Source organism: Remersonia thermophila, chromosome 5 (assembly GCF_042764415.1).
Source record: "Remersonia thermophila strain ATCC 22073 chromosome 5, whole genome shotgun sequence".
Lineage (NCBI taxonomy): Eukaryota > Fungi > Ascomycota > Sordariomycetes > Sordariales > Chaetomiaceae > Remersonia > Remersonia thermophila.
In genome coordinates, this window is record NC_092221.1 from 976,191 (window position 1) to 1,002,956 (window position 26,766).

At 62.5% G+C, this 26,766-nt stretch overlaps 6 protein-coding genes across 6 annotated transcripts; 5 read left to right on the forward strand and 1 right to left on the reverse strand.

The window, feature by feature from the left end:
* Window positions 1-344: 344 nt before the first annotated feature.
* VTJ83DRAFT_5493 (uncharacterized protein) lies at window positions 345-3,446 on the reverse strand (the record flags this gene model as incomplete). The annotated part of the gene is made up of 6 exons (XM_071012099.1): window positions 345-1,883; window positions 1,960-2,297; window positions 2,362-2,964; window positions 3,018-3,119; window positions 3,177-3,213; window positions 3,330-3,446. 6 exons carry the CDS (start codon window positions 3,444-3,446, stop codon window positions 345-347), a joined length of 2,736 nt encoding a protein of 911 aa, XP_070864868.1.
* A 2,598-nt stretch (window positions 3,447-6,044) lies between these two features.
* VTJ83DRAFT_5494 (uncharacterized protein) lies at window positions 6,045-9,024 on the forward strand (the record flags this gene model as incomplete). The annotated part of the gene is made up of 2 exons (XM_071012100.1): window positions 6,045-6,318; window positions 6,371-9,024. 2 exons carry the CDS (start codon window positions 6,045-6,047, stop codon window positions 9,022-9,024), a joined length of 2,928 nt encoding a protein of 975 aa, XP_070864869.1.
* A 1,371-nt stretch (window positions 9,025-10,395) lies between these two features.
* On the forward strand, window positions 10,396-12,705 carry VTJ83DRAFT_5495 (uncharacterized protein; the record flags this gene model as incomplete). The annotated part of the gene is made up of 5 exons (XM_071012101.1): window positions 10,396-10,575; window positions 10,659-10,959; window positions 11,105-11,480; window positions 11,568-11,727; window positions 11,800-12,705. 5 exons carry the CDS (start codon window positions 10,396-10,398, stop codon window positions 12,703-12,705), a joined length of 1,923 nt encoding a protein of 640 aa, XP_070864870.1.
* Window positions 12,706-15,024: 2,319 nt separating this feature from the next.
* Window positions 15,025-17,555, forward strand: VTJ83DRAFT_5496 (uncharacterized protein; the record flags this gene model as incomplete). The annotated part of the gene is made up of 3 exons (XM_071012102.1): window positions 15,025-15,672; window positions 15,816-16,346; window positions 16,440-17,555. 3 exons carry the CDS (start codon window positions 15,025-15,027, stop codon window positions 17,553-17,555), a joined length of 2,295 nt encoding a protein of 764 aa, XP_070864871.1.
* A 1,835-nt stretch (window positions 17,556-19,390) lies between these two features.
* VTJ83DRAFT_5497 (uncharacterized protein) lies at window positions 19,391-22,916 on the forward strand (the record flags this gene model as incomplete). The annotated part of the gene is made up of 5 exons (XM_071012103.1): window positions 19,391-19,440; window positions 19,863-19,981; window positions 20,054-21,328; window positions 21,393-22,837; window positions 22,911-22,916. 5 exons carry the CDS (start codon window positions 19,391-19,393, stop codon window positions 22,914-22,916), a joined length of 2,895 nt encoding a protein of 964 aa, XP_070864872.1.
* Window positions 22,917-24,070: 1,154 nt separating this feature from the next.
* Window positions 24,071-26,394, forward strand: VTJ83DRAFT_5498 (uncharacterized protein; the record flags this gene model as incomplete). The annotated part of the gene is made up of 3 exons (XM_071012104.1): window positions 24,071-24,210; window positions 24,287-26,140; window positions 26,277-26,394. The coding sequence occupies 3 exons, from the start codon at window positions 24,071-24,073 to the stop codon at window positions 26,392-26,394; spliced, it is 2,112 nt and encodes a 703-aa protein (XP_070864873.1).
* Window positions 26,395-26,766: the final 372 nt, after the last annotated feature.

A 26,766-nucleotide genomic window follows, 5' to 3' on the forward strand; every position in this document is an offset into this window, starting at 1 on the left:
CTTGATGAGAAACCGGAACGGGTATCCCTGGTATCTATCTTGATCCCTCCAACATGAGCTCTTCACATAGAAAACGAAATACAACATCAGGAGACAATCTAGGATGTCCACACCTCGGCCATTACATTCATTGACATTATGAAAGGTAATTCTCCCATCCTGCTTTGCGTCTCCAAAGGACGCGCACGCACCACAACGCCATCCAGCCTCCCTCCCAACCTTGGTGACGAGAATCGACCTGAACCCACGCAGTCTTCATCACCTCCAACTCAAACGCCAGGGACGACATGGACATGCGGGCATCGCCAACCCGAGAGCCCTCCTGTAGCAAGCATCCTAGCCCCTCACCTCCTGGCCGCACCGGCCTGCACCACCAGGATGCTCGCCCTCGGCCCCGCCTTGACCATCCTGTCCGCCACAGGCCCGATGGCCCGCTGCAGATCGAGCGTGCCGTAGTTCCCGCTTCCGCTTCCGCTCCCGCCCCCTCCCGCGACGGGTTCGGCCAGGGAACAGCTCTCCAAGAGGAAGTTCCGCCTCCCCAGAACGACGAGATCGCCGGCGTTCTTGGGGTTCCGGCCCACCGTCCTCTGCGCAAGCCGTTCGATCTCCATGACCGCCGCGCCGGGCGACGAGATGTGCAGCTCGCCAAAGGCAACGCGGGAGGCGAGCTCGGTCGGGAGCGAGGCTTGCATGGTGGAAAAGAAGGCGGCGGCTTCTTCGTCCTGCTGGCTGGCCGGCGCGTGCGTCTCGGTAGCCTCGGAGCTGCGCGGCCATGTGGTCGTGGCGGGCGCCTTGGTCGTGCGATCCGCCGCCGGAGAGGAGCAGGCGGTGGCTGCCTCGACCTCGGCCGCCGCGCCACCCCAGACGATTCGCACGACGGAGGCCGTGACGTGTCGGTTCTTTGCGAGCTGCAGCACGAGGCGCATGGCCACCATGTCGTCGGGCCCGCCAAAAAAGGGAAGCAAAACGTGGTGGGACTTGTCAACCACGGGGAGCGCCGTCATTTCCTGGCGGTGGCTTCGGATCGAGAGGGCGCTCCTGGTGCGGTCCAGGCCCGGGCGGTCGACAGGCTTGGTGGTGCCGCCGAATCCGTTGTCAATGAAAATGCCCGCGTTGCACGTGCGCGATGCCTTGTCCAAGGTCTGGGTGATAAGCTCGAGATGGGTGGCCGACATGAAGCGTTCGCTCAGGTGCGGCGTCGTGGGGAAGGACTGCTCCTCGCTGACGCCGCCGCCTTCGCCCCAGGGGATCAGGGCAAAGTCGGAGGATACGTCCGACGCGTGGCTCACGAGCGTCTCGGCGTACGAGTCGATCGGCACGACGGCGGTGGTTCCGGACACGGCGAGGTCGTGCAGCTGGGAGAAGGCCCGGAAGGCGTTGACGACGGGGTCGCGAAGCGAGTAAAAGTCCTCTCCGGAGGTGAGGTGCATGACCGACGACGTACGATCGCTGAGCTCGATGACGCGCAGGCCATGGACTTCGAGCGGGCGTTTCTTGGCCACCTGGGCGTCGCCCTGTTTGGGCGTCAGACCCTCGGCCTTGTCGTCAGGGGAGCCGGGGGTCGTCGACACGCTGTCGGGGCTGAGCAAGTTGATAAAGGTGAAGATGCTAGGCAGGCTGTCGAGGCGCAGGTGCACCATGAGCCGTCGAATCTGCGACTCGACAGGCTTCTCGATGCCGGCTTCGTGTCCCGACTCGGGATGGTCGATAGGGTCGCCGTTCCAGTCGATCTCTCCCCTCCGCCACCTCTCGACTTTCTTCTGATACCACGATGGGTAGAACACCTTGGTGAGGGGTGTGGTCGCTACGGTCGTGACGAGGGCCATGACGACGAACATGCTGAAGGTGATGGGAGACAGAATTCCTGCCTGCAGGCCGATGTTCTGTGTTTTAGTTTGTTAGCTCTGGCTTTTTTTTTTTTTGGTGTTCCTCGCACCAGGACACGTTGGAGTTCCTTACCAGCACAATCAGCTCGACCAGGCCCTTGCAGCTCATCAGACAGCCGATGGTGATGCTCTCGCGCCATAGGAGCCTGTTTGCCCGGGCTGCGATGGTGCCGCCGATGATCTTGCCGAAGAAGGCGCAGCAGGTGACGCCGACGACGTAGGCCCAGGCGACGCCGTCGCTCAGGAGGCCGAGGTTCGTGTTCAAACCCGACAGGGCAAAGTAGAGCGGCAGGAACAAGACCCCAATGAGATCTTCAATCTTTTCCGTCAGCTTGATCGCAAAGCCGCCGTCGTGAGGGCAGATGACGCCAACGAGAAAGGCGCCAAAGATGGGATGGACACCAATGATCCCTAGGCGACGGGTTTAGCAGGCAAGCGTCGGGACGGGGGGAGGGGGGCGGCAAGGAGAACGTACCGGTAAACCAGGCCGACGCCAACACCATGAGCATGGTCAAGGCGACAACCCCCTGGGTCGGGCCGTTCTGCAGGCTTCCGGTCCGGCGGAGGATCCACATGAAGGGGGGCCGGACGACAAAGACCAGCAGGAGGGTCCAGCCGATGCAGCAGAGCAACGCCCAGAGGGCGGCCAGGCCGCTGCTGTTGTTGACGAGGGCGACGCAGAGAGCGAGGAGGATCCAGCCCGTGACGTCGTTGCCGATGCCGGCCGCCAGGGTGGTGACGCCGACGTTGGTGCGAAGCAGGTTGAGCTCCGAGAGGATGCGGCAGAGCACCGGAAAGGCGGTGATGGACAGCGCGGTTCCGATGAACAGACCGAACACGCCGAAGCCAATGGGATCGGCAACGACGCCGAGATGGTAGCGGTTGTACAGGCCGTAGGCGATGGCAAAGCCGAGGCCGAAGGGGACGACCATGCCGGCCAGGCCGACGCTCAGGGCCGCTTTCCAGTTGTGGGTGAACATGCGCATGTCGACTTCCAGGGCGATCAGGAAAAGGAAGATGATGAGGCCCAGGTTGGCGACGTTGGCGAAGACGGGCATGGACTCGTCGGGGAAGATGGCTGCGGCCGGTCAGCGGTCGGCGCAACCACAAGCCGCCAACACGGCTACGCACCATCCTTGAAGCCAGGAATCCTCATCATCACCGTGGGACCCAGGATGATGCCTCCCAACACCTCGGCGATAACGCGTGGTTGTCTAAGAAGCTTGAGGGGATCTGCGGCGAGGGTCAGCCAGGTACGAGCACAGAGAAAGAAACATCCGTTCCACCCACAGTGCAGAAGCTGGCAAAAGATGATGATGATGCTGGCCTGCCGAGGGAGAGCCCATCGTTAGCATGCCGACACGGATGCATCCGGCCCGGGATGCCAGGAAGCCGGGGCGGAGGAGACACCGGAAGACGGGGATGGATTGGAAGCCGACTTGCCTGGATGATGAACAAGAGGATGGGGTTGCTCGGGGAGTACTCGATGGGGTTGACGCCCTCCAGCACGCCGGCTTGGGGAGGGGCCCCGGTGCCGTTGCCAGCCGGGCCGCCGGCCATGGTGCTTTGCGATGCCTACCGTGAGGTACGAGGTGACAGGGCCGACGCGAGGTAAATGACCATGGATGTCGAGGACGCAGAAGGGGGGGTGGGGAGGGGGAGGGAGGGTCAAGAGCTCTAGGTACATCAGCAGGCCAACATGGCGACGGCAGCTGACAGGGCAGACGGGTGACGAGATCGTTTTAGTACTCTGTCGGTGTGATTCTCGGGAGGAGAGCATCGAACAGGGAAACCCAACGGAATGCCCGTTTGAGCCACTCCGCGAGGCGTTGGGTAGGGGTCAGGCTACCCGAGCGTTCTACCGCTTTCGGCACGAGTAGTTGGTTTGTTGGGATGCGTGGTGGCCTGTGGCGAACGGGCGGCGCATTCGTGGGATGCATTGCCATCTGCACGAGGGGCGCGAGGAACCGTGGGATAGGATGACGACCTCATAACCAATCGTCCAGGGCCCGGAGGATGAGGCACGAGCCGCGCTGACTCGATTCGACGACGAGGGGGGGGGGGGGGGGGAGCACGGGTACGACGGAAGCGGGGGGGGGGGGGCTTGCTTCGCCCCTGGGAGCCTACGATGTCGCGAGCTGCCTTTGCACCATCCAACCAACAGCAGCCTAGCTCCTATGAGCAGCAAGAGGTGTAATATCCGAAAGTGTCGTCTCTGGGATTCCGGAGTCTGTGTGGCGGAGCATGGATCGGAGACGGGCATCCAATGATGACGGATGTTGGGGCGATGGAAACGGGCGCATGCTGGCGCATACCGGCGCAGTTTCGAAGCCGGGAGACGGCAGCGGCCAAACGGTGAGTGCATGACAGGTACCTGAGAGGGACAGACAGAGAGAGAGAGAGAGAGAGAAAACAAAAAGTACCTCCAACCCTGCTCGGACGGCGCTTCTCCATCAGTCAGTCAGTCCGTCGATGTTTCCACCCGCCCGCGGATTTCCCCATATTTCCCAGCGCCGGCATCCCTGCGATATTGGAGAGATGGGGAGAAAAGCGCCATGGGCCATGATGATGTCATATTATACTGAGGCTCTCGGAAGCTGGATCCGTGTGTAACCTTGTCTCATCACGCAATGGGTCCTCAGGCTTTCGGCGATCCGTGTCCAACGCGGGATTTGAATTTCAACAGCAGACGCTCAGAGATGCCCGTGGAGCGAAGCGTGATATCAAGATCCCATTCTCCAGTGAAAGGAGCGCCAGCCGCATGGTTGATGCGCTGCTGCAGCCAAGGCGCCCAGACCGGTCCAGCAACGGCGCCTCTTCCGTCCTTGGCATGCGGCGGACCTACCTACTGCGTGCTCATGGAACCAACGGGACCAGCTCTGGCGATTGCAGCGATCGGGGCAATCAACGTTATCTTGCTGTGTACTACCAGTTATACGTGGTATTCACGTTATGTCCACGTACTGTGTATAGTACAGCGGCTTTCGTCTTGGCGTTGGGAGACCCGCCTTCACCGACTCCTGTCCGACTTACACAGTCCACAGTCCAGTCCTGCAGACCTGCTTCATGATCGCTCTCTTTTTTTTTTTTTTTTTTTTTTTTTGGATTTGTGCAGCATAATCTCAAAATCTCAGAAGAGGCCAAAGAAAGCCCTCTTGCTTTTTTTTTTTCACCAGGGAATATACGCAGTAATACATGGTGGATTCGGGGTTGAGGTCCATGGCATTCCTTGTCTGAGAACCAATTGTACCTCAGCGCTCTTCCGTAACGGCTCTGGGCTCTGGGCTCTCTACCCGGGCACTCCCGTTGGCCAACACGTTGCGTTCCCCTGGATTCCTCGATTTCTGGATCCTCTCCTGGACCCAACACTGCGGCACGCATACAAATCTCAAACAGACTCGCCCCGGCTGGCAGAAGCCAAGCTTTCTCGGCTCCCTCTAGAATCCAAGACTGATTCAGGTGCCGCAACGGCACAGCGCCGACTCTTCCTCTTCCTTCTCCTCCTTCTCCTGCCTGTGCCAGCCGCGTTGCCGGGACACTTGGGTTGGCCCCCTTGCCAAGGCGACGGCTTCCAACACTTCCGCATCCTCGGGTCCGTGCTGCTCTGTCGCCCGACCCCAGTGAGCAGCCATGCCTTTCTAGAGGCCGACATGCCCGGCAGCGCACCATGGCTCGGCAGAAGGCCGGCCCGGAGGCTGAACGTTGGCCCGCTCAGCTAGACCGTGAAACTTCGCGGATCGTCTGTCCGCCTTCGCCCGGGTCGTCGCAAAGCTTCCCAACGTCCAAAACGGCCGCGTACCAGGCCGAGAGGCATTGAACTCCCACGCCATGGCTTCACGAGCAGACCGGTTGGCAACATGACCAACCGTCGCTCTGTGGTGGCTGGGTTTAAGGTTGCCCATGGCCCAGATCGCCCTGTCCTGCCGACTTTGGCTCCTCTCTGCCTCGTAGCCTCTTCGACGACGAACCCCTTGTTTCTTGTGTCGAGGATGAACATTGGCTATTTTCGCCTCGGCTGATTGTTCTGTCTGCTCGACAACGTGATCGAGCGATACTGCATGTCGCCAGATCCAAGGCACGAGGATCACGACCCGTAGCCAGCTCACCATTTTCCGTTTCTCTCTCCCTCTCCCTCTCTCTCCTTATCCTAGAGGCCCGATGCGTGCCCTTCACAAGCTGCCGCCCGCTCTGGCGGCTCTCCTTGTCCCCGTCCTCTTTGTCGGCGACGCAGACGCATTCAATATCGTTGGGTGGAAAAAGAGACAGCTGCCGTGGTTGGACCCTATCGTGTCCATCAACTCCGACGCTGCCGCTCTCCCGCCGAGCACAACCAGCCAGGCGGCAGCAGCGCCCGCCGCGCCGGCCAGCAACCTGACGATCAAGTTCGGCTCTTCCATCGTCACGAGCCCCGGCACCCCGATACCCTGGAATGGTAAGGCTGTGCTCTGCGGACGCGAAAAAGGCACAAGCTCACGGGGATGCAGATACGATCTACGAGCCCATCATGACATTCCCTCCGGCGGAAGCCAACCGCACGTACGTCGCCCTGGGCATCCAGCTATCCATGAGCCTCAGCTCCCTGGACCCGCTGTCCATCCTGGCAAATTCCAGGCTGTATCTCTCCTACATCCAGGCGGGAATGCGCATGAGATCGGTCGATCGGCCGGTGCTGCTTTCCGAGTACAACCCCCTGGTGCCGTTCCGCGTCTCGGACCAGGACATCTCGAACCCGGCCATGCTCATCACCTTGCTTTACATTCAGCCGCACCCCCTGATCGTCGAGGACAGGTTCAGGCTCGGGTTTCTGGGCATGGAGCTGAACGAGACGATGCGCAGCGGCTTCAACTTCCAAGAGTTTCTCGGGAGCGCCGCCATCACGAACCTGGTGGCCACAACATGGGTCGTCGTGAACGGCACCATCCCCGAGAGCGCCGGAGCCGTCACGACGACGCCCGGCGCGACCACAGACGTCGTTCTGCCGTCTGGCTTCCCGAGCCTGTCATCCGGCCTGCCCGGCTTCACCGGGTTTCCCGGCCTATCGACCGGGACGCCGGGCACATCCGCTGGGCTTGGCGATCTGGGCTCGCTCACGGGGTCCGGACTTCCGACCTCCGGCGGCGGCGGAGGGCCCATGCCAACGGGCATCGGCGGTATCGTGACCACCATCATCTCGACCTCGACCAACGGCTTTGGCTTCCCGGTGCCCATCGCCACCACGTTGACCATCAGCGGGGCCGGGAGCACCGGGATCGCGGGGAGCTTCTCCTCGAGCGGTCCTGCTCCCACCGACGGCCTCGCATCGAGCGGCGGAGACTCCATCCCAGGAGGCCTGATCTCTAGCCTGTTCCCCGGGCCCACGGGAGGCGCAGGGACCGACATGGCCGGAGGCCAGACCACCACCCAGAGCTCCATCGTCGCAGGTGTCAGCGGCGTACCCACCGAAACCGCCGGGGCTCCTGTGGTCGGCACGAGCGCCGTAAGCGGCAGCGGCAGTGGCAACGGCAACGGTCCGCTCCCCACCGGCACCGACGGCTACGGCTACGGAACCGGCGCCCCGCAACCCGGTCCGCCCGGCAGCAGCAGCAGCAGCAGCATCAGCAGCTCGCAGGGCGGGCCCGTCGCGATCACCACCGGCGTGCCGAGCCAGAGCGCAGCCACCACGGCACCCGGGATGGGCTCGGGCAGCGCGTCTGGCGGGCCGGGCCAGAGCCAGACCGGCTGCGCAGGCCTCGTCCTCACCGTCACGGCCACCATCACCCTCGACGGGAACGGCATCCCGGTGGGCACGTCGCTGCCCCGCGGGAGCGACAGCGGCTCTCTCTCGCTCAGCGGCACGATGAGCGGCGGCTACGGGCACGGCACCGCCAGCAGCGGCGGGAGCGCTTCGGGCACCGCGACCCAAGGCTCGGCCATCGGCGGTTCAACAGCCGCCACCTCGCGCTCCTCGGCGACGACGACGACGACGACGACCGGGAGCAGCAAGCCCCCCTGCGACGTGTGCGAGAGCCTCACGCGCACGACCGCCGCGCCGGCAAAGACGACTTGCGATGCGTGCCAGACCAAGACGAGCTCCTCGCGCAAGGCGCCTTGCGAGGTATGCGAGAGCGCCACGAAGGCTCCGGGATCTACCCAGGCGCCGTGCGGCGCGGAAGGGCGCTGCCAGGCAACGAGCTCCTCGAAGTTGCCATGCGACGAGCACGGCGAGGATGCCGACGAGGATGTTCCGTGCAAGCCTACCCCTGCGAAGGCGTCTGCCACCAAGTCTCCGTGCGACGTCTGCGAAAGCCTCACCAAGACCACGGAGAAGCCCGCTTCCACCAAACCTCGGTGCGACGTCTGCGACAGCCTCGGCAAGACCACGTCCACCAAGACGCCGTGCGACGCCTGCGACAGCCTAACGCGCACGCCGGACAAGGCGAGCGCCACGCTCTCCAAGACGTCTTCCTCCTCGCGACCCACGAAGACGGCATCGCCATCGTGCGACCCGGATGAGGACGGCTGTGAAGAAGAGGACAACGAGGACGGAGATGGCGACGAAGAGACCGACACTCCCACCCGAGCCGCCACCGCAACCCCCGCACCCGTGATCGCCGGTGGTAATGGAGGTGATGGTGGTGGTGGTGGCGGCGGCGGAGGTGGTGACAACTGCGCCTGCTCCGGCGGCGGAAGCACCTACTCCACCTCAGGCGGCACGCTGACCAAGCTCACGGTCCTGTACCCGATCCCGTGCGTGTGCTCTCGTACCAGCGCTATCGCATCCGGCTCCCCCTCCGGCTCTGGCTCCGGCTCTGGCTCCGGCTCTGGCTCCGGGTCCGGCTCGGGATCGGGCTCCGTCACGCCGCCCCCGACAACCCTCCCCAACGGCTCATCCACCCTCCGCCTGCCCAACCCCAACAGCAGCAGCAGGCTTGACGACGACGACGACGACGACGACAGCAACGGCGATGATGCAAACTCGGGACCGGGACCGAGGCCGGGGCCGGGGACGAGCGCCACGTCGTCGTTAGGCAGGCCGAGCATGTCGATTGTGACCGCTGCGGCGGCGCCGGGGCTGGGTGGGAAGGGGGGAGATAGGGGGAGGGCCGGGAGGGCGGGCTGGGTGGGGTTCGTGGTGATGGTGGTGGTTGGGTTGGTTTGATTGTCCTTTTTGTTGCATCTAGGGACAGGTACGCACTGTAATGATACAAAAATAGACTTGGGGGCCACGAGGATCTAGAAGGAGGAGAATAGTGATGAATGACATGGCGGCAGAGGGGAAACTGGAGATATCTTTTTGGGGGGGGGAGGGGATATGAGAATAGGAACAAAGCTCCCTTGGGAAACAAGGGGAGTAAAACAGACTGGCTTTCGACTTGACACGGAGCCATGTATCTAGATATCTACCGATGCATTTGTAGTATAGCCACCAGCATTCTTTGGTCTCTTTGTCTTTTTTGTTTGTCTTTGCTTTTACCTAGCCCCTTGTCTTTTGCTTGCTAGTGTAAGTCCCCGGTGGCCCTGGCTATTCATTAAGGGCTCTGGCGATGACGGGCAAGTTGTTCCCGTCCTGTCGTGTATTTGTAACAGCTTGACCTAAATTGGTTCCTTACCCCGTACCTACCTAGTTACCTAGGCAGACAAATAGGGAATGTTCCAGGAGCATTGGCATACGCTCATCGTGAGGCGATGTTGTGCACCTTGGGAATCTCGTACTGTCTACTGTGTAGGTATAAGCAAGTCTCTGCTAACAAACGCAAACAAGACCCCCGAGGGCAGTGGTGTTGTTGCTGTTGTTCTGTGTGTGTTACCTTTACCTGGGTTCATAAAGTCCCCTCCCTCCAGAACCCCTACTGTACTCGTACTCTGTACTCCTATGTGCTGTGGTGTCCCTAACTGCCCCCGTCCTTGGGCCCCTCTCTTCCCTTCGTCAACTTCCCCCTCCCAACCCCACACCCGCCCCCCTTGCGCCACTCACACCTGCGCACGAGCTAGTTACTGCGTAAGTTACTGCGCACAGCATAAAGAACCCCACCTCACCGTCCACGGGAGTCAAGCTGGTCCGTGCGTTTCGGCTGCCGCGTTGGGCGAGCTTCCCTTCAGAACCGAAGTTCACCCGTTCCAGGCCCCGTCGCTGTTCCCATCGCTCGTCCAACTCGAACTTTGCGAGACGGCGCATCGTCCAAACCACCATTCTCTTCATCGCCAGCTTCGCAACCAACACCAACGCTGACAAGTTGACGTGGGGGAGGGGGACCCGCTTGCCGAAACCCAAACGCCGCCGGAAAATTCGCACCTCGCACGCCGCCGTCGCCTTTCCCATTCTTTGCCAACCTCCCCACCACCGACCCAGCTAGACCGACACTGCCCTTGTTCCCCGCAGGGACCACAGGCCGATTCTCGACGGCGGCGAAGCCTGTCTTTCTGTAGTGCCTTTTTCTTCCTCGCTCCCCTCCGACTCGCAACCTCGACCACATCACACCGCATCGCATCGACCGCCTCGCCTCTTTCCCCCCCGCCTTCATCCTCCAAGATGATGCCCAACCCGCACGTCTACGGGCACCACCAGTACCCGCAGGCCGGCGCTGAGTCGGCCTGGATGCACCAGACGACGCACCAGCATCAGCACCACGCCCAGGCCGTCGCCGCCGCCGCCGCCGCCAACGTCGCTCAGCAGCAGCACTACAACCGCCTCGCCGGTGCCCACAACGCCGTCGGCGCCCTTGCTGCCCAGGCCCACGCCCACGGCGCCGTCGTCGGCGCCGCTGGCGGCCCCAAGACGTGGCCGCCCTCGAGTCGACCGTGTCCGAGGACAACCGCCGCACCCTGCAGTACATCGCCGACCTGCTGAACGAGAACACCCGGGAGGCGGCCCTCCTGGAGCTCAGCAAGAAGCGCGAGCAGGTCCCGGAGCTGGCCCTGATCCTGTGGCATTCGTTCGGCGTCATGACGTCGCTGCTCCAGGAGATCATCAGCGTCTACAACCTCCTTAGCCCCTCGCAGCTGACGGCGGCCGCCTCCAACAGGGTCTGCAACGCGCTGGCCCTGCTTCAGTGCGTCGCCTCCCACAACGAGACGCGCACCCTGTTTCTGAACGGTAAGCAAAGCCTCTCTCTCTCTCTCTCTCTCTCCTTTTTTTTTTTTTTTTTTCGTTTTATTCTTCTTTGACCTTGGGGGCGGGAGGGGTGGCTCGTGTCGTGGTGTCGAATTCTTGACGGCTAACAGACGCAACGCTGCCGCAGCCCACATTCCCCTCTACCTCTACCCATTCCTCAACACGACCTCCAAGTCGCGCCCGTTCGAGTATCTCCGCCTCACGTCGCTCGGCGTCATCGGAGCCCTGGTCAAGAACGACTCCTCCGAGGTGATTAACTTTCTCCTCACGACCGAGATCATCCCGCTGTGCCTGCGCATCATGGAGACGGGGTCCGAGCTGAGCAAGACGGTGGCCATCTTCATCGTTCAAAAGATCCTGCTGGACGACAACGGCCTCAACTACATTTGCGCCACCTACGAGCGCTTCTACGCCGTCGGCACCGTCCTGAGCAACATGGTTGCGCAGCTGGTCGAGCAGCAGACCGCCCGGTTGCTCAAGCATGTGGTTAGGTGCTTTTTGAGGTACGTAGTGGTTTTGTTGGCATCATTCCCTTGGCTCCTCGTCGGCAGGAACCCCGCCCGCTAACTTTCCCCTCCCCCTTCCGACAGACTCAGCGACAATGCCCGCGCCCGCGAAGCCCTCCGGCAATGCCTCCCCCAGCCGCTGCGCGACCAGACCTTCTCGGCCGTCCTGCGCGACGATGCCGCCACCAAGCGCTGCCTCGCCCAGCTGCTCATCAACCTCTCGGATAACTCGATGGAGCCCGGCGTCGGCCCGCTTGGGTTGTAGGACGACTACAAGCCGCCTGAAGCCCAGCCGCAAACGCAGGGACAACCGCAGCAGCAGCAGCAGCAGCAGCAGCAGCAACAACAACAGCGTCTGACGGTGGCCGTGCCAGGCCAGCCCGCGGTGCCCGTGATTGTCGTCAACGACGCCTGCGTCGGCGCTGGCAGCGGCATCGGCAGCACCCACGGTACCTCCACCCCCAACGGTTTTGTCTTTGGCTCCGGCTCCCAGCGCCCCAGCTCGGTGCCCCCCGCTGCGTATGGCCCTGCGACCACAACAACGACGGCCTTCCCTGCAAACCATCTCGTCGACGGAATGGCCCCTCGCCCGAACTCCGCCATGTCCTCCGCGGGCGTCGTGAGGTCCGACATGCCAACCTTCAACCCCGTGGGGCAGCCGTCGGCCGTGGGCAGGAGCAACAACGGCGGCCATGGTTATGGCGGATTTGCGCACGGTCAAGGTCCTGCCGCTGACGATCACGGAGGTTCCGGCCCTTACTTCTGGCCTTCCTCCTCGGGGATGGGCCACGCCCCCGCTGCTACTGCTGCTACTTCTGCTGCTGCTGCTGCTGCTGCTGCTGCTGCTGCCGCCGCCGCCAGGAACGCGACAACGGCTGCGACGATGTCGACGATGATGCCACCTAGCTTCTCGCGCCGCAACTCGGCGGCGCCTGTGGCACATGCGAATGCGAATGCAAATGCGACTGGAAACAATTATGGAAGCGTCCCCGCCGCCCATGCGGCCCGTCCTACGACGGTGAACCACTACCAGCAGCAGCAGCAGCAGCAGCAGCAGCAACAACAACAACAACATCAACAACATCATCATCATCATCGACAACAACATCAACAGCAACAGCAGCAGCAGGGACGCGGGTATTCGGAGCCGGTGTTTGAGAACGTTGCGACGGGGAGGTGGATGAATGGTGGGTATTGGGAGCCGTACGTGAATAATGCCTAATTTTGTGGTGGGTACCGTGTTGCTGGTAACGTTGAGGCTCTGCTCTGGAGGGTTTCTCCCAAGGAGATTGTGAGGGGGAGATTGTTTGAGTATTGAGGAGAGCGGGGTGGGATGCCCGACTCTGCTCTCTGTGTATGGATACGGAGTTGCCTACCTTGCTTAGCTAACCTACCTATTGTACCTCGGACGGAGAGACGAACTGACGACGGGGGGAGGGCTGGACCTCCATGGATGGAAAAGATGCCTTTGGTATTCTGGCGGGCGGTCTTTCATTTTGTCTGGGAATCATTGCATGGCAACGGGGTTCGGGCGAAGAAGGGAAGGCAAGGAAAAAGAGGGGAGCAAAAAACAAACCCTTTGTTGGTCTTTTTTTTTTTTTTTTTCTTTGGCATGTACCTATCTTACCTTACCATTGTATGTCTAGTATGACGGAATAGCATTGGGAGACTTTGCAGCCGGCGGGGATCGTTTCTGAGCGGGCATCATGAAGAGATGAGGAGAGGGGAGGGGGATAACTACTCCCTATCCACATCCGCAGCACAGCACAGCACAGCACAGGTAGTGTAGCTACTCTTGTCGGCTTCGGTAGATAGTGTTAAGTACGCAGTAGGTAGACGCGATTGATATTTTCGGAAGCACTTCGTTTGACGTCTGGCTTGTCTTTTTGCCGGTTCGCGTTCCATTCATCCATCTCGACCCCCATGCGAGCAGCTCCACCTGAACGGTCATACCGGGATTGACTTTGGGGCGTTGAGGATTTTTTTTTTCTTCTGGCTGGCTTGGGGAGTCGGGCGTGTGTATAGTACGTAGTGCATGACAGGCTACGGGAGCCAACATGGAAATGAGGCTCAAGGATGAACGGACGAGGCCGATATTGGATTCTAGCAAATCAAGCTCCGACTTGTAGGTCCGTACTATGATACATGCAACAAGGACGCCATTCGACAGCGAACTTGGACGCCAAGGCATTCCAGTAAAAGTTCCCAAACAAGTGAGCTTCCATAATCTTGGGAGTCCCCGGTTAGAACCCCCTCCCCACAAAACGTCCTGATTGACCACCTCACATGTCCTCAGAGGGTAACATCGCGTCCTCCCCTTGCCCATGCCGGGGGTGACGCTCTAGCTAAGTAGCTACGCCACAATTCATGCTCGTCATGCCCATGCCTATCAGTGCGCCGGGCCAAACCACCGCCAAAAAAAAAAAAAAAAAGAACAAGAAATTTGCTGCCTTTGAGGCTTCTTGACGGCGATCTCCCCTGATAGCTAATTTCCTCGCCGCTGTCCCGGCATCCAATGGGTGCCGTCATCACGTTGGGTGTCGTTGAAGATGCACCACGCGACCACGCCGGTGGCAACGGCCGCAGCAAGCCACCGCTGCCGAACAAGAGGCATCGCTGCGTCGTCATTGGGCAGCGCCGAGCCAGACGCCAGGAACCAGAAGAAGCATTGGCGGGATGGCCCGGTTGGGTGGGCGCCGTCCCCGGCCCCCCCCCCCCCCCCCCCCCCAAGCGCTCGCGCCGGACTCACGCTTCACCGCAAGGGCCGCTGGGATGCGAAAAGAAGCTTGTTCATTCGCCTCCACAACGACGAGGTCCTTTGCCGGTTGCCAGGGTTGCAATGCGTAATACGCAGTACTGTGTAGTTCGTTACAATCCGCTGGCTTGCTTCGCCGAATAGGTTCACGCCTCCGCCGATCTCGATCCTCGCTGGTCCTGTCTTAGACTGGAGGCCGCATGGAAACGCGCCATGGTGCGTACTGCGTAGATGTCTGCTGCCGTGGGAAAAGGGGGAGGGGAAATGTTCCTCAAGACACCTTTATCATCACCACCGGCCCGAGCGTGCAGTGCAAGGTCGCTTCCAACGTCGTCACATGTGCTCCTCTCCCCCCCTCGAGAACGAGAATGCTTACTGTGTAACTAGTTATCTCCCCTCTTCTCCCCTCTCTTCTCCTCCGCATCCACTCGGCAAGGCGCCGGCGTTGCCTGCCAAAGTTGGGATAGCAAGCGTCACGTCGCTTGCAGAGAAACGTGTGGGGAACCCCTGTCAGGCTTCTTGACAACCATCGGCACCTTTCCGCGACCAGGGCCCTCCGATACCAAGCCAGACCTTGTGGGGGCGTGACAGCCGGTGTAGCAGTAAAGTACAAAGTACGTGTAGAGTCGAAGTGGTGGGGAGGGAGTGGTGGATGTATAAGAAGCGTACGGCTTCCACGCTTCCTGGGAAAACCACCCCAACCTTCTCCCCTCCCCCGTCTTTCTCAACTCTCCTCCCCCGCCGCCTCTGCGACCCGAGGATACGGACGGGCGAGGATAGACCAAGATGCCGTTCCAACATGACCGCCGGGGAGCGCCGGTCCCGAGAAGGGCCATCGTCGCCATCCTCTCGGCCGCCTCCCTCCTCTGCCTGGCGTTGCTCGCCCTCCTCTCCCACCACGGCCAGGGCCCCAGGGCCAGCCGGTTCGAGGTCCGGTCCGAGAAGGCTTCTGCCGAGGGCCGGGCCAACGCGGCTCCCCTCGAATCCCGCGCCGCCGCCACCGGCGACAAGTACCTGCTCGGCGTGGGCAAGGCCGACATCACGGGCCCCGTCGTCGAGATCAACCTCGCCGGCTATGCCGACACGGCGCAGGTCGGCACCGGCCTGCGCCAGCGCATCTACGCCCGCTCCTTCATCATCGGCGAGGTCGGCTCCAGCAACCGCTTTGTCTACGTCGTCCTCGACACCATGTCGGGCGACACGGCCGTGCGGAGGGGCATCCTCGAGGGCCTGGCGGCCTTGGGCCCGCAGTACGCCGTGTACGGCCGGTCCAACGTGGCCGTGACGGGCACCCACTCGCACAGCGGCCCGGGAGGGTGGTTCAACTATCTGCTGCCGCAGATCACGAGCCTGGGGTTTGACCGCCAGGGCTACCAGGCCATCGTGGACGGCGCCGTGCTGTCCATCAAGCGGGCTCACGAGTCGCTGCAGGAGGTGAGTTTTGCCCCGACCCGACGCGCATCCATCCATCGATCTATGCGATGCGTTTGCTCCTCCAAACCGGACCCGGAACCGGAACCGGAACCGGAACTCGGTCAGCGGCTGACCTTCTCCCCTTTCCATTTCTTGTCACGCAGGGCTACCTCGACTTTGGCACCACCCGCGTCGACGACGCCAACATCAACCGCAGCCTCTACGCCTACCTCGCCAACCCCGCGTCCGAGCGCGCCCAGTACGCCGACGACGTCGACAAGACGCTGACGCTGCTTCGCTTCCGGCGGGCGTCGGACCTCAAGAACATCGGCGTGCTCACCTGGTTCGCCGTCCACCCGACGTCGATGCAGGGCAACAACACGCACGTCACGGGCGACAACAAGGGCCTCGCGGCCTACATGTTTGAGCAGTCGGTCAAGGGCGCGAGCCACGCCGCCGAGGGGTTCGTCGCCGGCTTCGCGCAGGCCAACATGGGCGACGCCAGCCCCAACGTGCTCGGCGCCTACTGCGAAGACGGCTCCGGCGAGATGTGCGATTTGGTGACGAGCACGTGCCGCGACGGCCGCTCGCAGTCGTGCCGCGCCCGCGGGCCCATGTTCCATAAGCTCGATCTTGGCGTGGCGAGCTGCTACGTGATCGCCCAGCGCCAGTTCTCGGGCGCCAAATCGCTTTACGTGAGTTTTGCGACAACATCATGCCGCCTGGGTCCGGTCCGTGGAGCTTGAACTTGGACGCTGACCTTTTTTTTTTTTTTTTCTTTCCCTCAGGACTCGTTGGATTCTCAGTCAACCCCCGTCAAGGGCCCCACGGTCCGGTCGTTCCACTTCTACAACGACATGCGCTACTACAAGTTCCCTCTCGAGAACGGCACCGTCGTCCAGACGTGCCCCGCCGCGCTGGGCCACTCGTTCGCCGCCGGCACCTCGGACTGGCCGGGCATGTTCGACTTCACCCAGGCCGACTCGGGCAGCCCGAACAACCCCATGTGGAACGCCGTGCGCGCCCTTCTCCGCACGCCGAGCGCCGAGCAGAAGCGCTGCCAGGGCCCCAAGCCCATCCTCCTCGACGTCGGCGAGATGTCGACCCCCTACGCGTGGACCCCCAACATCGTCGACGTCCAGGCCCTCCGCGTCGGCCAGCTCATCATCGTCGTCTCGCCGTCCGAGGTGACCACCATGGCGGGGCGGCGGTGGCGCAACGCCGTCAAGGCGGCCGCCCAGGCCGCCGGCCTGACGGGCTCAGAGGAGCCCGCCGTCATCGTCGGCGGCCCGGCCAACGCGTACGCCCACTACGTCAGCACGCCGGAGGAGTACGCGGTCCAGCGCTACGAGGGCGCGTCCACCCTGTTTGGCCAGTTCCAGCTGCCCGCCTTCGTCAACCTCACGCTGCGCGGGCTGCCGTACCTGGCGCCGACCGCCGCCGGCGCGCCCCCCGCGGGGCCCGCGCCGCCCGACAACCGCAACAACAGCCTCAGCTTCATCACGGGCGTCGTCATGGACGCCGCCCCGCTGGGCAGGTCGTTCGGCCAGGTCACGGCGGCCCCGCGCGCGTCGTACCGCCGCGGCGACGTCGTGTCGGCCACGTTTGTGGGCGCCAACCCGCGCAACAACCTGCGCCTCGAGGGCACGTTCGCGGCGGTCGAGAAGCTGTCCGGCACCGGCGCGTGGGCCCGCGTCCTCGACGACAAGGACTGGCGGCTCGTGTACGCGTGGAGGCGCACCAACTGGGCGCTCGGCCACAGCGAGGTGACCATCACCTGGGAGACGTCGGCCGAGGAGGACGCGCCGGGGACCTACCGGATCCGGTACTACGGCGACTCGAAGCCGCTGATTGGTAGCATCAGGGCGTTTGAGGGCGCGACGGGGTCGTTTACCTTGAGCTGAGCCGACGGCGGCTTTGGTTCTGTGAGAAGAGACAACTCGTTCTCTATGGCCCATGATGATCCGAAATGGAATGGGACGGACACGTCGAGCGGGCGGGTTCATGACGATGATGACGATGATGATGGTTGATACCTTGGATCGCTGTGATGAGGAGCTTTACTGTACCAATAATACCACGCTGCACCAATACGTACGTATATAGTACATACTATCCTATCAGATCAGATCATCTGGACAATGATTCTTGTGTGGCTGGGCTGGCCATGTTTCCCCCCGACCAACGTTTGGTGGTTCCACAGTCTCTGAGCAGTGTTCTCCCCTCTCTCCCCTCAACGCCAAACGCACTCTCTTCTACTTTGGCATGTTCCTTTTTCTTTTCTTTTTTCTTTTCCTTTTTTGTTTCTCCCTATCCTCTTCCTGCTCACGCGCTCGCTGCCTATTAGTTCTCCTACCCGTTCTTGTGCCGATCAACCCGCACCCCCAAACTTCCACACCTCGCCCGCCATCAGCTGCGTCGGACTTTATCGCGTCTTTTGCTCGGGCCCATCTACGTCTGGCATGGTCAAAGTTGTTCTCTACGTCATCTCCGTCGCAGCAGACGCGGTGCCTTTTTCGACATCTCCAACCTCGTTGGCGTCCCCGGCCCATCTCCACGGCTTCATGCCCCTCCTCGTCGTCCTCCTCCTCACCGTTCGTTCATGGATTCCTTCTGTCCGGAACCCCCCAGAGCATGCATGACGCCTGTGACCAAGACGAGACCCGCCGGGTGGACGATTCCACGCCAACCTGACCATGGAGGGGTGGAGGTAGACCCTCTCGGCACCTATCCGGGAGAGGAATGCCGCGGAGCCGTCGGCAACGTCGACGCAAAAAAAAGAGAACCTGGTGTGCCTGCGTCGCGAGCGTCGCGAGCGTCCCTGTCTGCGCTTGCGTGCGACAGGCAGGCTCTGTCACCGTCCAGGTGCTGGCGGTCACCGCGAGGTAGCAAACCTGGTTGCACCGGATTCGTCGTCTCCCGTCCCCAAGGAAACGCGCTTCTCCAGGGCCTTGCGTCTACAGACCCGAGGGATATGTCCAGCGGCCTTGGGCATGCCAGCTTCCGGTGGTCGAGGGAGGTAAGGGTGGGAAAAGAAGCGACGACGGCAGCAAAGACCGCATTGTTGCCGGCGTACACGCAGTGTAGAAGATACCCGCAAAGCCAGCCAAGCCAGCCAAGCAACCAAGGCAAAACGTCGAGGCGCACACAGATGTATGTCCGCAGTAGTTACTGTGTAAGAGAAAAAGAGACATGGATGTAACGTTAATAACGTTCCGGCGCTAAGAAACGGTTGAACGGGTAGTGCATTGCATGCGTTTAGTATACGGAGTGCTCCGTAGCTCTGCAAGGAACTTGGGGGGTGGATCCCCGACCTTGCCAAAAGGAGGCTAGCGTGATCTTCCTGTCTGGGATGGGCCTGGCTGCGATTGGTCTGGTCCGCTGGGGCCCTCACCGGCATCAGCATCCGTTCCGATGGCTCTGCCACTTGCTCGGTCTCTCTCTCGTGTGTACGTACTGCGTACCGTGTATGTCTCTCTCTCTCTCTCTCTCTCTCTCCCTCTTCCCCTCTGAACGCCCACTGCCGTCCACTGCCGTCCACTGCCGTCTTGCCGTCATGCAAGGCTGAGGATGTCGTCGTCATGCAGGGTGTTTCGCCCCGGCGCGGCGCAGTGCATGGCTGCAGCCGAGAGCCGTCTCGATTTTACCTTGATTTCGGCGTACGGCTAGTTTGGTGGCTTTGCGTTTCCCCAGACATGCCATCGCCGCGATCTGAAGCACCCTAACACGGTTCTCCAACATGGCAAAGTTGGATGCCGAATCGGATCCACTATGGCAGGATCTTGACTGGTAAGTCTTTTTTTCCTTCTTTTCGTTTTTTTTTTTTTTATACCTTGGATTTGGATGTGCCTTTTTTGGCGGAGAAGGGGGGGAAGGGTGTTGCTGATGTGGCGATGTGGTGATGTGGTGATGTGGTGACTTGGTGATTTGGTCTGGGAGTGATCACCGGCTACACACATACACACACACACACACACACACACACAGAGAGAGAGAGAGAGAGAGAGAGAGAGAGAGAGAGCGAGAGAGAGAGACACGCACACACATACACACACATATACACACACACACACACACACACATACACATACACAACGCTACCTACCTACCCTACCTACCCACCTACCTACCCACCTACCAACCTACCCGACTTTACCCAAACAAGGTAACCAACATGCTAACGCCGCTTGTTTTATCGTCGCCGTTTCCAGGGCCATCGGGCAGATGCTCATCATGGGATGGGATGGCACCGAGGTCACCCCCCAGATCCGCACCTTGATCGAGCAGCACCACTTGGGCTCCATCCTGCTGACGGCAAAGAACCTCAAATGTTGTCCACCCGCTCGGATGAAGCGAGCATCCAAGAAATGTTGGCTCCCGCATGGCTAACCCCCCCGCGTAGCTGCCCAGCAAACGGCCCGCCTCGTCCAGGAGCTGCAGACCATCGCCCACAACGCCGGCCATCCCTACCCCTTGCTCATCGCCTTGGACCAGGAGAACGGCGGCGTCAACAGCCTGTATGACGACGACTACATCTGCCAGTTCCCCAGCTCCATGGGGCAGGCCGCCGCCGGCAGCGCCGAGCTGGCCTACAAGATCGCCAAGGCCACCGCCGCCGAGGTCTCGGCCGTCGGCGTCAACCTCCTCCTGGGTCCCGTCCTCGACGTCCTGACCAACGCCCGCTACCAGCCCCTCGGCGTCCGCGCCGTCGGCGACGACCCCCAGGAGGTCTCCCAGTACGCCATCGCCGCCATCAACGGCTACAAGGACGCCGGCGTCGCCACCTGCGGCAAGCACTTCCCCTCCTACGGCAACCTCAACTTTCTCGGCTCCAACCTCGACATCCCCATCATCACCCAGACCCTCGAGGAGCTGTCGCTGACCGCCCTGGTCCCCTTCCGCAACGCCATCGCCACCGGCCGGCTCGACGCCATGTTCGTCGGCGGCTGCGCCATCGCCAACCCTTCCATGAGCGTCAACCACGCCTGCCTCTCGGACCAGGTCGTCGATGACCTGCTGCGCAACGACCTGGGGTTCCAGGGCGTCGCCATCTCCGAGTGCCTCGAGATGGAGGGCCTGCGCACCGAGATGGGCGTCAAAACGGGCACCGTCATGGCCGTCGAGGCCGGCTGCGACCTGATCCTCCTGTGCCGCGCCTACGACGTCCAGCTCGAGGCCATCGCCGGCCTCAAGCTGGGCGTCGAGAACGAGCTGCTCACCCGCGCCCGCATCCACACCTCGCTCCGCCGCGTCCTGCGCATGAAGAAGGCCTGCACCTCGTGGGAAAAGGCCCTGAACCCCCCGGGCATCGGCCTGCTGTCCCAGCTCCATCCCAGCCACCTCGATCTCTCGCTCAGGGCCTACGACGACTCCATCGCCGTCATCCGCGACACCGAGAAGCTGCTCCCGCTGACCGGCTCCATGCACCAGGAGGAGGAGCTGCTGCTGCTGACCCCCCTCGTCAAGCCGCTCCCCGCGTCGTCCATGACCAAGGCCCTGCTCGAGGCGAAGAACAGCAGGTCCGATCCCCACACCCTGCACGACCGCTGGCTACATCGCGACCGCAGCGCCATCATGAGCGGCGAGGGCGTGTTCCGGGAGCTCGGCCGGTCGCTCGCGCGAACCCGCCACGGAAAGCTGCTGCATACGTCCTACACCGCCAACGGCGTGAGACCAGGCAAGTTTCTCTCATCATCCCTTCCCTTTCTTTTCTTTTGCTAACGGCCGCATCTGCAACGCAGTACACGAAAACCTGATCAACCGAGCATCCTGCATCATCATCGTCACGGCCGACGCCAACCGCAACCTCTACCAGGCCGGCTTCACCAAGCACGTCGCCATGATGTGCTCCCTCCTCCGCGCCAGCGGCCAGAAAAAGTCCCTGATCGTCGTCGCCGTCAGCTCGCCCTACGACTTCGCCATGGACAAGTCCATCGGCACCTACATCTGCACCTTTGACTTCACCGAAGCCGCCATGGCCGCCCTCGTGCGCGTGCTCTGCGGCGTCGTCAAACCCCAGGGCACCCTCCCGGGGACGTTACGAAAAAGCCGCAAGGCCGCCAAATCCCGCCAGCACTGGCTCGTCGAAGCCTACGACCGCGACCGCGACGCCCGCGGCCTCGACGACCTCTTGCAGGCCCTCGCTCGCGGCAGCGCGCCCGTCAGCCGCTTCCTCCGCTTCACGACCGCCCACTCCTTCGAGCTGGACACCCCCCGCATCGAAGAGGCGCACTTTGTCGTCCGCAACAGCAGCACGCAAGCCCTCTACGGCTTCTGCGCCACCTATTTCATGCCCGACGCGGGCACCGGCGCCATCGGCGCCTTGTTCGTCGACCCGGCCAAGCGCAACGTGGCCATCGGCCGTTCGCTGCAGCGCCGGGCCTTGCGAGCTCTTACGCAACGGCGGGGCATCAAGAAGCTGCAGCTCGGCATGTCCTTCCCGGGCATCTTCCCGGGCATCCCCACCTCGGCCGACGACTCGGGCACGTCGCTCAAAGCCTGGTTCGCACACGGCGGCTGGGACCTGGCCTTCCCGCGGCGCATCGCCAACCTCGGCCTCTCCTCGCTCCCCTCGTGGACGGCCCCCGAGGGCCTGCTGCAGAGCATCCAGCGGGCGGGCATCAGCTTTGACCTGGTCCAGGGCCCGGAGCACGCCGAGTCCGTGCTCGCGCACGTCGCTGCGCACGCCGCCTGCGTCGGCGTCGGCGTGGCCGCGACGAGGCAGGAGGTGCTGGAGCTGTATCGGCACGTGATGCTGCGGGAAGGCGGCACGTGCGCCGTGGTGAGGGCCAAGGCTGTGGCTCCGCCGGCGGCGGAGAGCCACGAGGAGACGGTGCTGGGGACGGTGATCATCTCCAAGCCGGGGAGCCCGCTGGCCGCGTACCTCCCGGCGCTGCAGGGCGCCTCGGCCGCGGAGCGCGAGGCCGGCGCCGGCGGCGACGGGGACGGGGACGGGGACGAAGCCGCCGTCGGGGGGATCGTGGCCCCCGTCGTGGCGCCCTCGGCGACGCCCCCGGCGACCCTCGTCCTCCAGGGCCTGGCGCTCTTGGGTCTGCGGCAGAACAAGGCGCACAAGGCCCGGCGAAGCGTGTTGACGTGGGTGCAGAACGATGCCTGCGAGCCGCTGGTGGCGATGGGATTGGAGGTGGTGGGAGGGTTTGAAGAGTTTACCAACTCGCCTGACGCTGTAAGTGTTCCCTTTTTTTTTTTTTTTTTTTTTTTGAGCGAGCTGACGACGATGTGCCGTGTGGTTGACCCAGGTCTGACCGTGTGGTTATTAGTGGACAGATCTGAGCTGAGGGCGAGGCACCCTCTTGGGATTGGATTGACATCGAAGGTTGGATGATGTCCTCTGTGTGCTGCTATGAGTTTGTTTGGCCTTTCCAAGAGGATGGCTTTGGAGGATTGGTTTTGGCTCCATATCTTGCGATATATATATATATATATATCCAGTGCTCTCTGACTTGTGCATCACTGCTTTCCTGTTGGCCTTGGTTGAATATTTTGTTTATTACGCCTCTTTGCCTCTGGCCGGCCGCTTGGCTTCCCATGCTGCCCGGTGCTTGGCCCGTTGGGATCCCCTGAAACTGGCGCCAACTACGCCACCCCAGCCTTGCGGCACTTGGCTTGCCGTGGCATCCCTCAGGTACCAGCAGCCCCCTGGTCTCTTGGCCGCCGAACGGCTCCGCCAAGGCTGCGAATAACTAGTTAGCGCCGGGAGACGGGGGGGGAGAGAAGCATTCCGATCAGCGATCCACGCTAACCAACTAACTAGCAGGGCATGACGGATTCCAACTTAAGTAACTAGCGGACGATTCTCCAACTCTCGAAGCCTTCCAGAAGCCGCAGCGAGCCAGCTCGGCGGGAACAGTTACGCAAGCGGTTCTCCCCCCCTTGCTAGAGATTGATCTGCTCCGACACCCGATCTGAAAGACAACTGGGCAATCGTTCAGCCACCCAGCCTCGCAAGACTTGGCAGAAACGGGCAGACTGAACGCTGGCGGGGAGGACCGCCCCCCCCCCCCCCCCCCCCTGGACACCTGACTGGCCAAGATGGATGTCAGCAGAGGTTACAACGAAGGGGGCCGCATTCGCGCGCAGGCGACGGGATAGGTAATACGCCCTCTCCAAACCGCAATCCTGCAGCTCGGCGCGACCGCTACCGACCGGTGCTTCGCCCGTCTTGAATTCGAACGGCACGGTTACGATCCCCTGATTGTTATTTTGCTCTTTTTTTCGGGGCCCTGGGTATTTCGCATGTCATGCTGTCGGCCGGACAAGAGGACCCAGGCATCTAACATCCACCATCCCGGGCGGCCGAAAGTTCAAACGCCGTCGTCCGACGTATCCAACGGCACACCTTGACCTGCTTCCCCGAACCTTGCCCCAAGCCGCGGCACGTGTCCGCGTCGACGATGCGATGGCCGGATTCAACACCATGCCGGCGCTCTCGTCGGCCGCGCCGCCGGGCCCGGCTGCTGCTCACAACGCCAGAGGCATGACCGCCACCGCCGCCATGGACCCGTTTAACAACGGCATGATGTTTGACGAATCGATGCTGTAAGAGAGCCACCGCACGATGCGTTTTCCCTGGGGCGTCGCGCACGCATCGGACTAACCCCCCGAGGACCGCCAGCGATCCCGTCAGCATGCACTCCCTCCTCACCCCGTCCGGCTACGATTTCGACGCCTTCAGCACCACCTTTGAAGATCCCTTTTCCTTCCCGCCGCGACCCTTTGAGAGCGCCAGCGCCGCCGCCGCCGCCCTCGACCCCGACGCCGCCCTCTACGGCTCCGCAGACGTCACGTCGCCGCACGAGCTCGACAACAAGCTCCTCGGCTTTGGCGCCGTCATCCCCTCCGGCAAGGCCACCCTCCTGACCGACTCGGGCCAGATTGCCGAACCGCACATGACGGGCGAGCTGTACGGCATGTTCTTTGTGGCCGAGGACGTGTTTTGCGCCGACAGCGGCACCCCGGCGGGGCGTCCGCTCGAGCTGACGTGCTATCGCCGCAACCTGTGGCAGATCTCGGGCCAGATCACGCTGCCGCGGCATGTGGCTCACGTGGTCGACGACCACGGCCGGCGCGCGCCCATCGCCGGCCTGGCGGCTTCCATCACGGCCGTCGAGAGCATCGAGGGCCGGGCCGCCGAGATGATCACCATCCCCTGGCGCGGCGCCAGCGCCGCCCACCACCAAGGCCCCCAACCTCTCGTCGACGAAGCCCGGGTGGTGACCAGCGCGCCGCCCCTGCACCCCCTCGACTTCGCCGGCACGGGGAGCCACGAGGTCGACAACGGCAACCGCGTGTCCGTGCCCGTGTCCTGGAAACGCCTCCAGTTCAAGCACGCCACCGCCAACAACGGCCGGCGGAAAGGGCTGCAGCAGCATTACGTGGTGCAGATCAACCTGCTGGTGCGCCCCCAGGGCGCCGCGGACTACCTCAAGGTCGCCGAGGTGCAGTCGGGCCCCGTGATCGTGCGCGGCCGCAGCCCGAGGAACTTTGATTCGAGGAGAGAGGTGCCGTTGGGGGACAGGAGGCCTTTGGAGAGGAGGAGCACGAGCACGAACCCTGCGTCCGCGACCCCGTCGGCGACCGCGTGCGGCAGCGGCAGCGGCAGCGGCAGCGGCGGCGGCAGCGGGCGGCAGCGGGGCGGGGGCGGGGGCGCGGAAGCGGGGGGTAGGCCCAAGCAGGATGACGCCGGCGAGATGGCGAGGGAGCATCATGGGGTGGGCTCGTTCGGGTCGCAGCAGACCCCGACCTCGTCGTTGACGCCAGACTGGGCCACGCCGTACGCGAGCAACAACGGGTCGCAGGGAGGGCACGTGAGCAAGAAGCTTGCCATCACCTCCCCTTCCGGCCTGTCTCGTCCGCCAGTGCCCGCCTGGGCTTCGCTGGATAGCGGCAACGGCAACGGCAACGGCAACGGCAATGGTGGCAGTGGCAGTGGCGGCGGACAGAAGCACGCGGGGCACAAGATCCACCCCCTCACCAACACCACCGCCACCACCACGCCCACCAAATCCTGCAACGCAAAAAACGCCGGGACCGCCTTCGCGGGGCCTCAGCCCCTTCCAATCAGCCTCTCCGAAGACGAGCGAAGCCCACCCGCCAGCTCCAACCAGGCTGGCTCCCTTGATACCGGCGGTGGCGGCCTCCAGAGCTGGTCGTCGTCGGCCGGGCCAGGATCCGGATCCGGGCCGGGTTCTTCGGGGTGGCTAGGCGCGCCGGGTGGCGGCAACAGCAGCAGCAACAACAACAACAACAACAGCAGCGCCGGTGGGTTCCTGAGCCGCAACGGCGGCGGCGGCGGCGGAGGCAGTAGCAGCAGCAGCCTCTCACCGCCGCTGGGAGAGTTCGGGCTGAGCCAGCACCATCCCCAGCACCAGCCCGAGCACCAGCAGCCAGGGCAGAACCCGCTGGCGAGCCCCATGGAAACCGAGGAGGACATGCTGTATGAGTACTTTCCGTTGAGCTTGGATGATTGGTAAGCCCCTCTGCTTCTCTTGCTTCCGGTTCCTCCCATCCCCCCCCCCCCCCCCCCCCTTTGCTCGTGCTCAGCAAGCAGCATCGAATCGACGCCGCGACGTAAAGGAAGGCTCACGTAACGTTGCAAAACGCAGGATGCCCCCCGTCGACGCAATCTACCGGCCGCACGTGGTGCACCACACCATCGTCCCGCCCGAGGTCAAGGCCCAGCAGGTGCGGAGCAAGGCGAAGCGGTACTTTGCTGCTGACTAGGCAGGGTTTGGTACGGTCGGTAGGTAGAGTAGGCCGCCTTGGTTTCGGAGGCAGAACTGGGTTTTGGTTTTTTTTTTTTTTTTGTCCTTGGCCTTTTTTTTCGAACAAAGCAGGAAAAGAATGGAGAGGAATCAGATTGGGCGGATGGACAAGGGGGGGAAACAAAAGGCATGCAGCCGTCTACGCATCAACGAATGAGCAGGAGCAAAGGTACGCGTGGAATGCATGATGCTGAGGCCAACGATATCATGGGCACCTGCATGGGGAGATGGGAGAAATGTCGGGGTGGGAAATGGGGAACAGGAACAGGTTCACGGCCGGTGTTTACGTGTGTGTAGCTACTATACCAAATATCTTGTTGTCCTGCGCTTC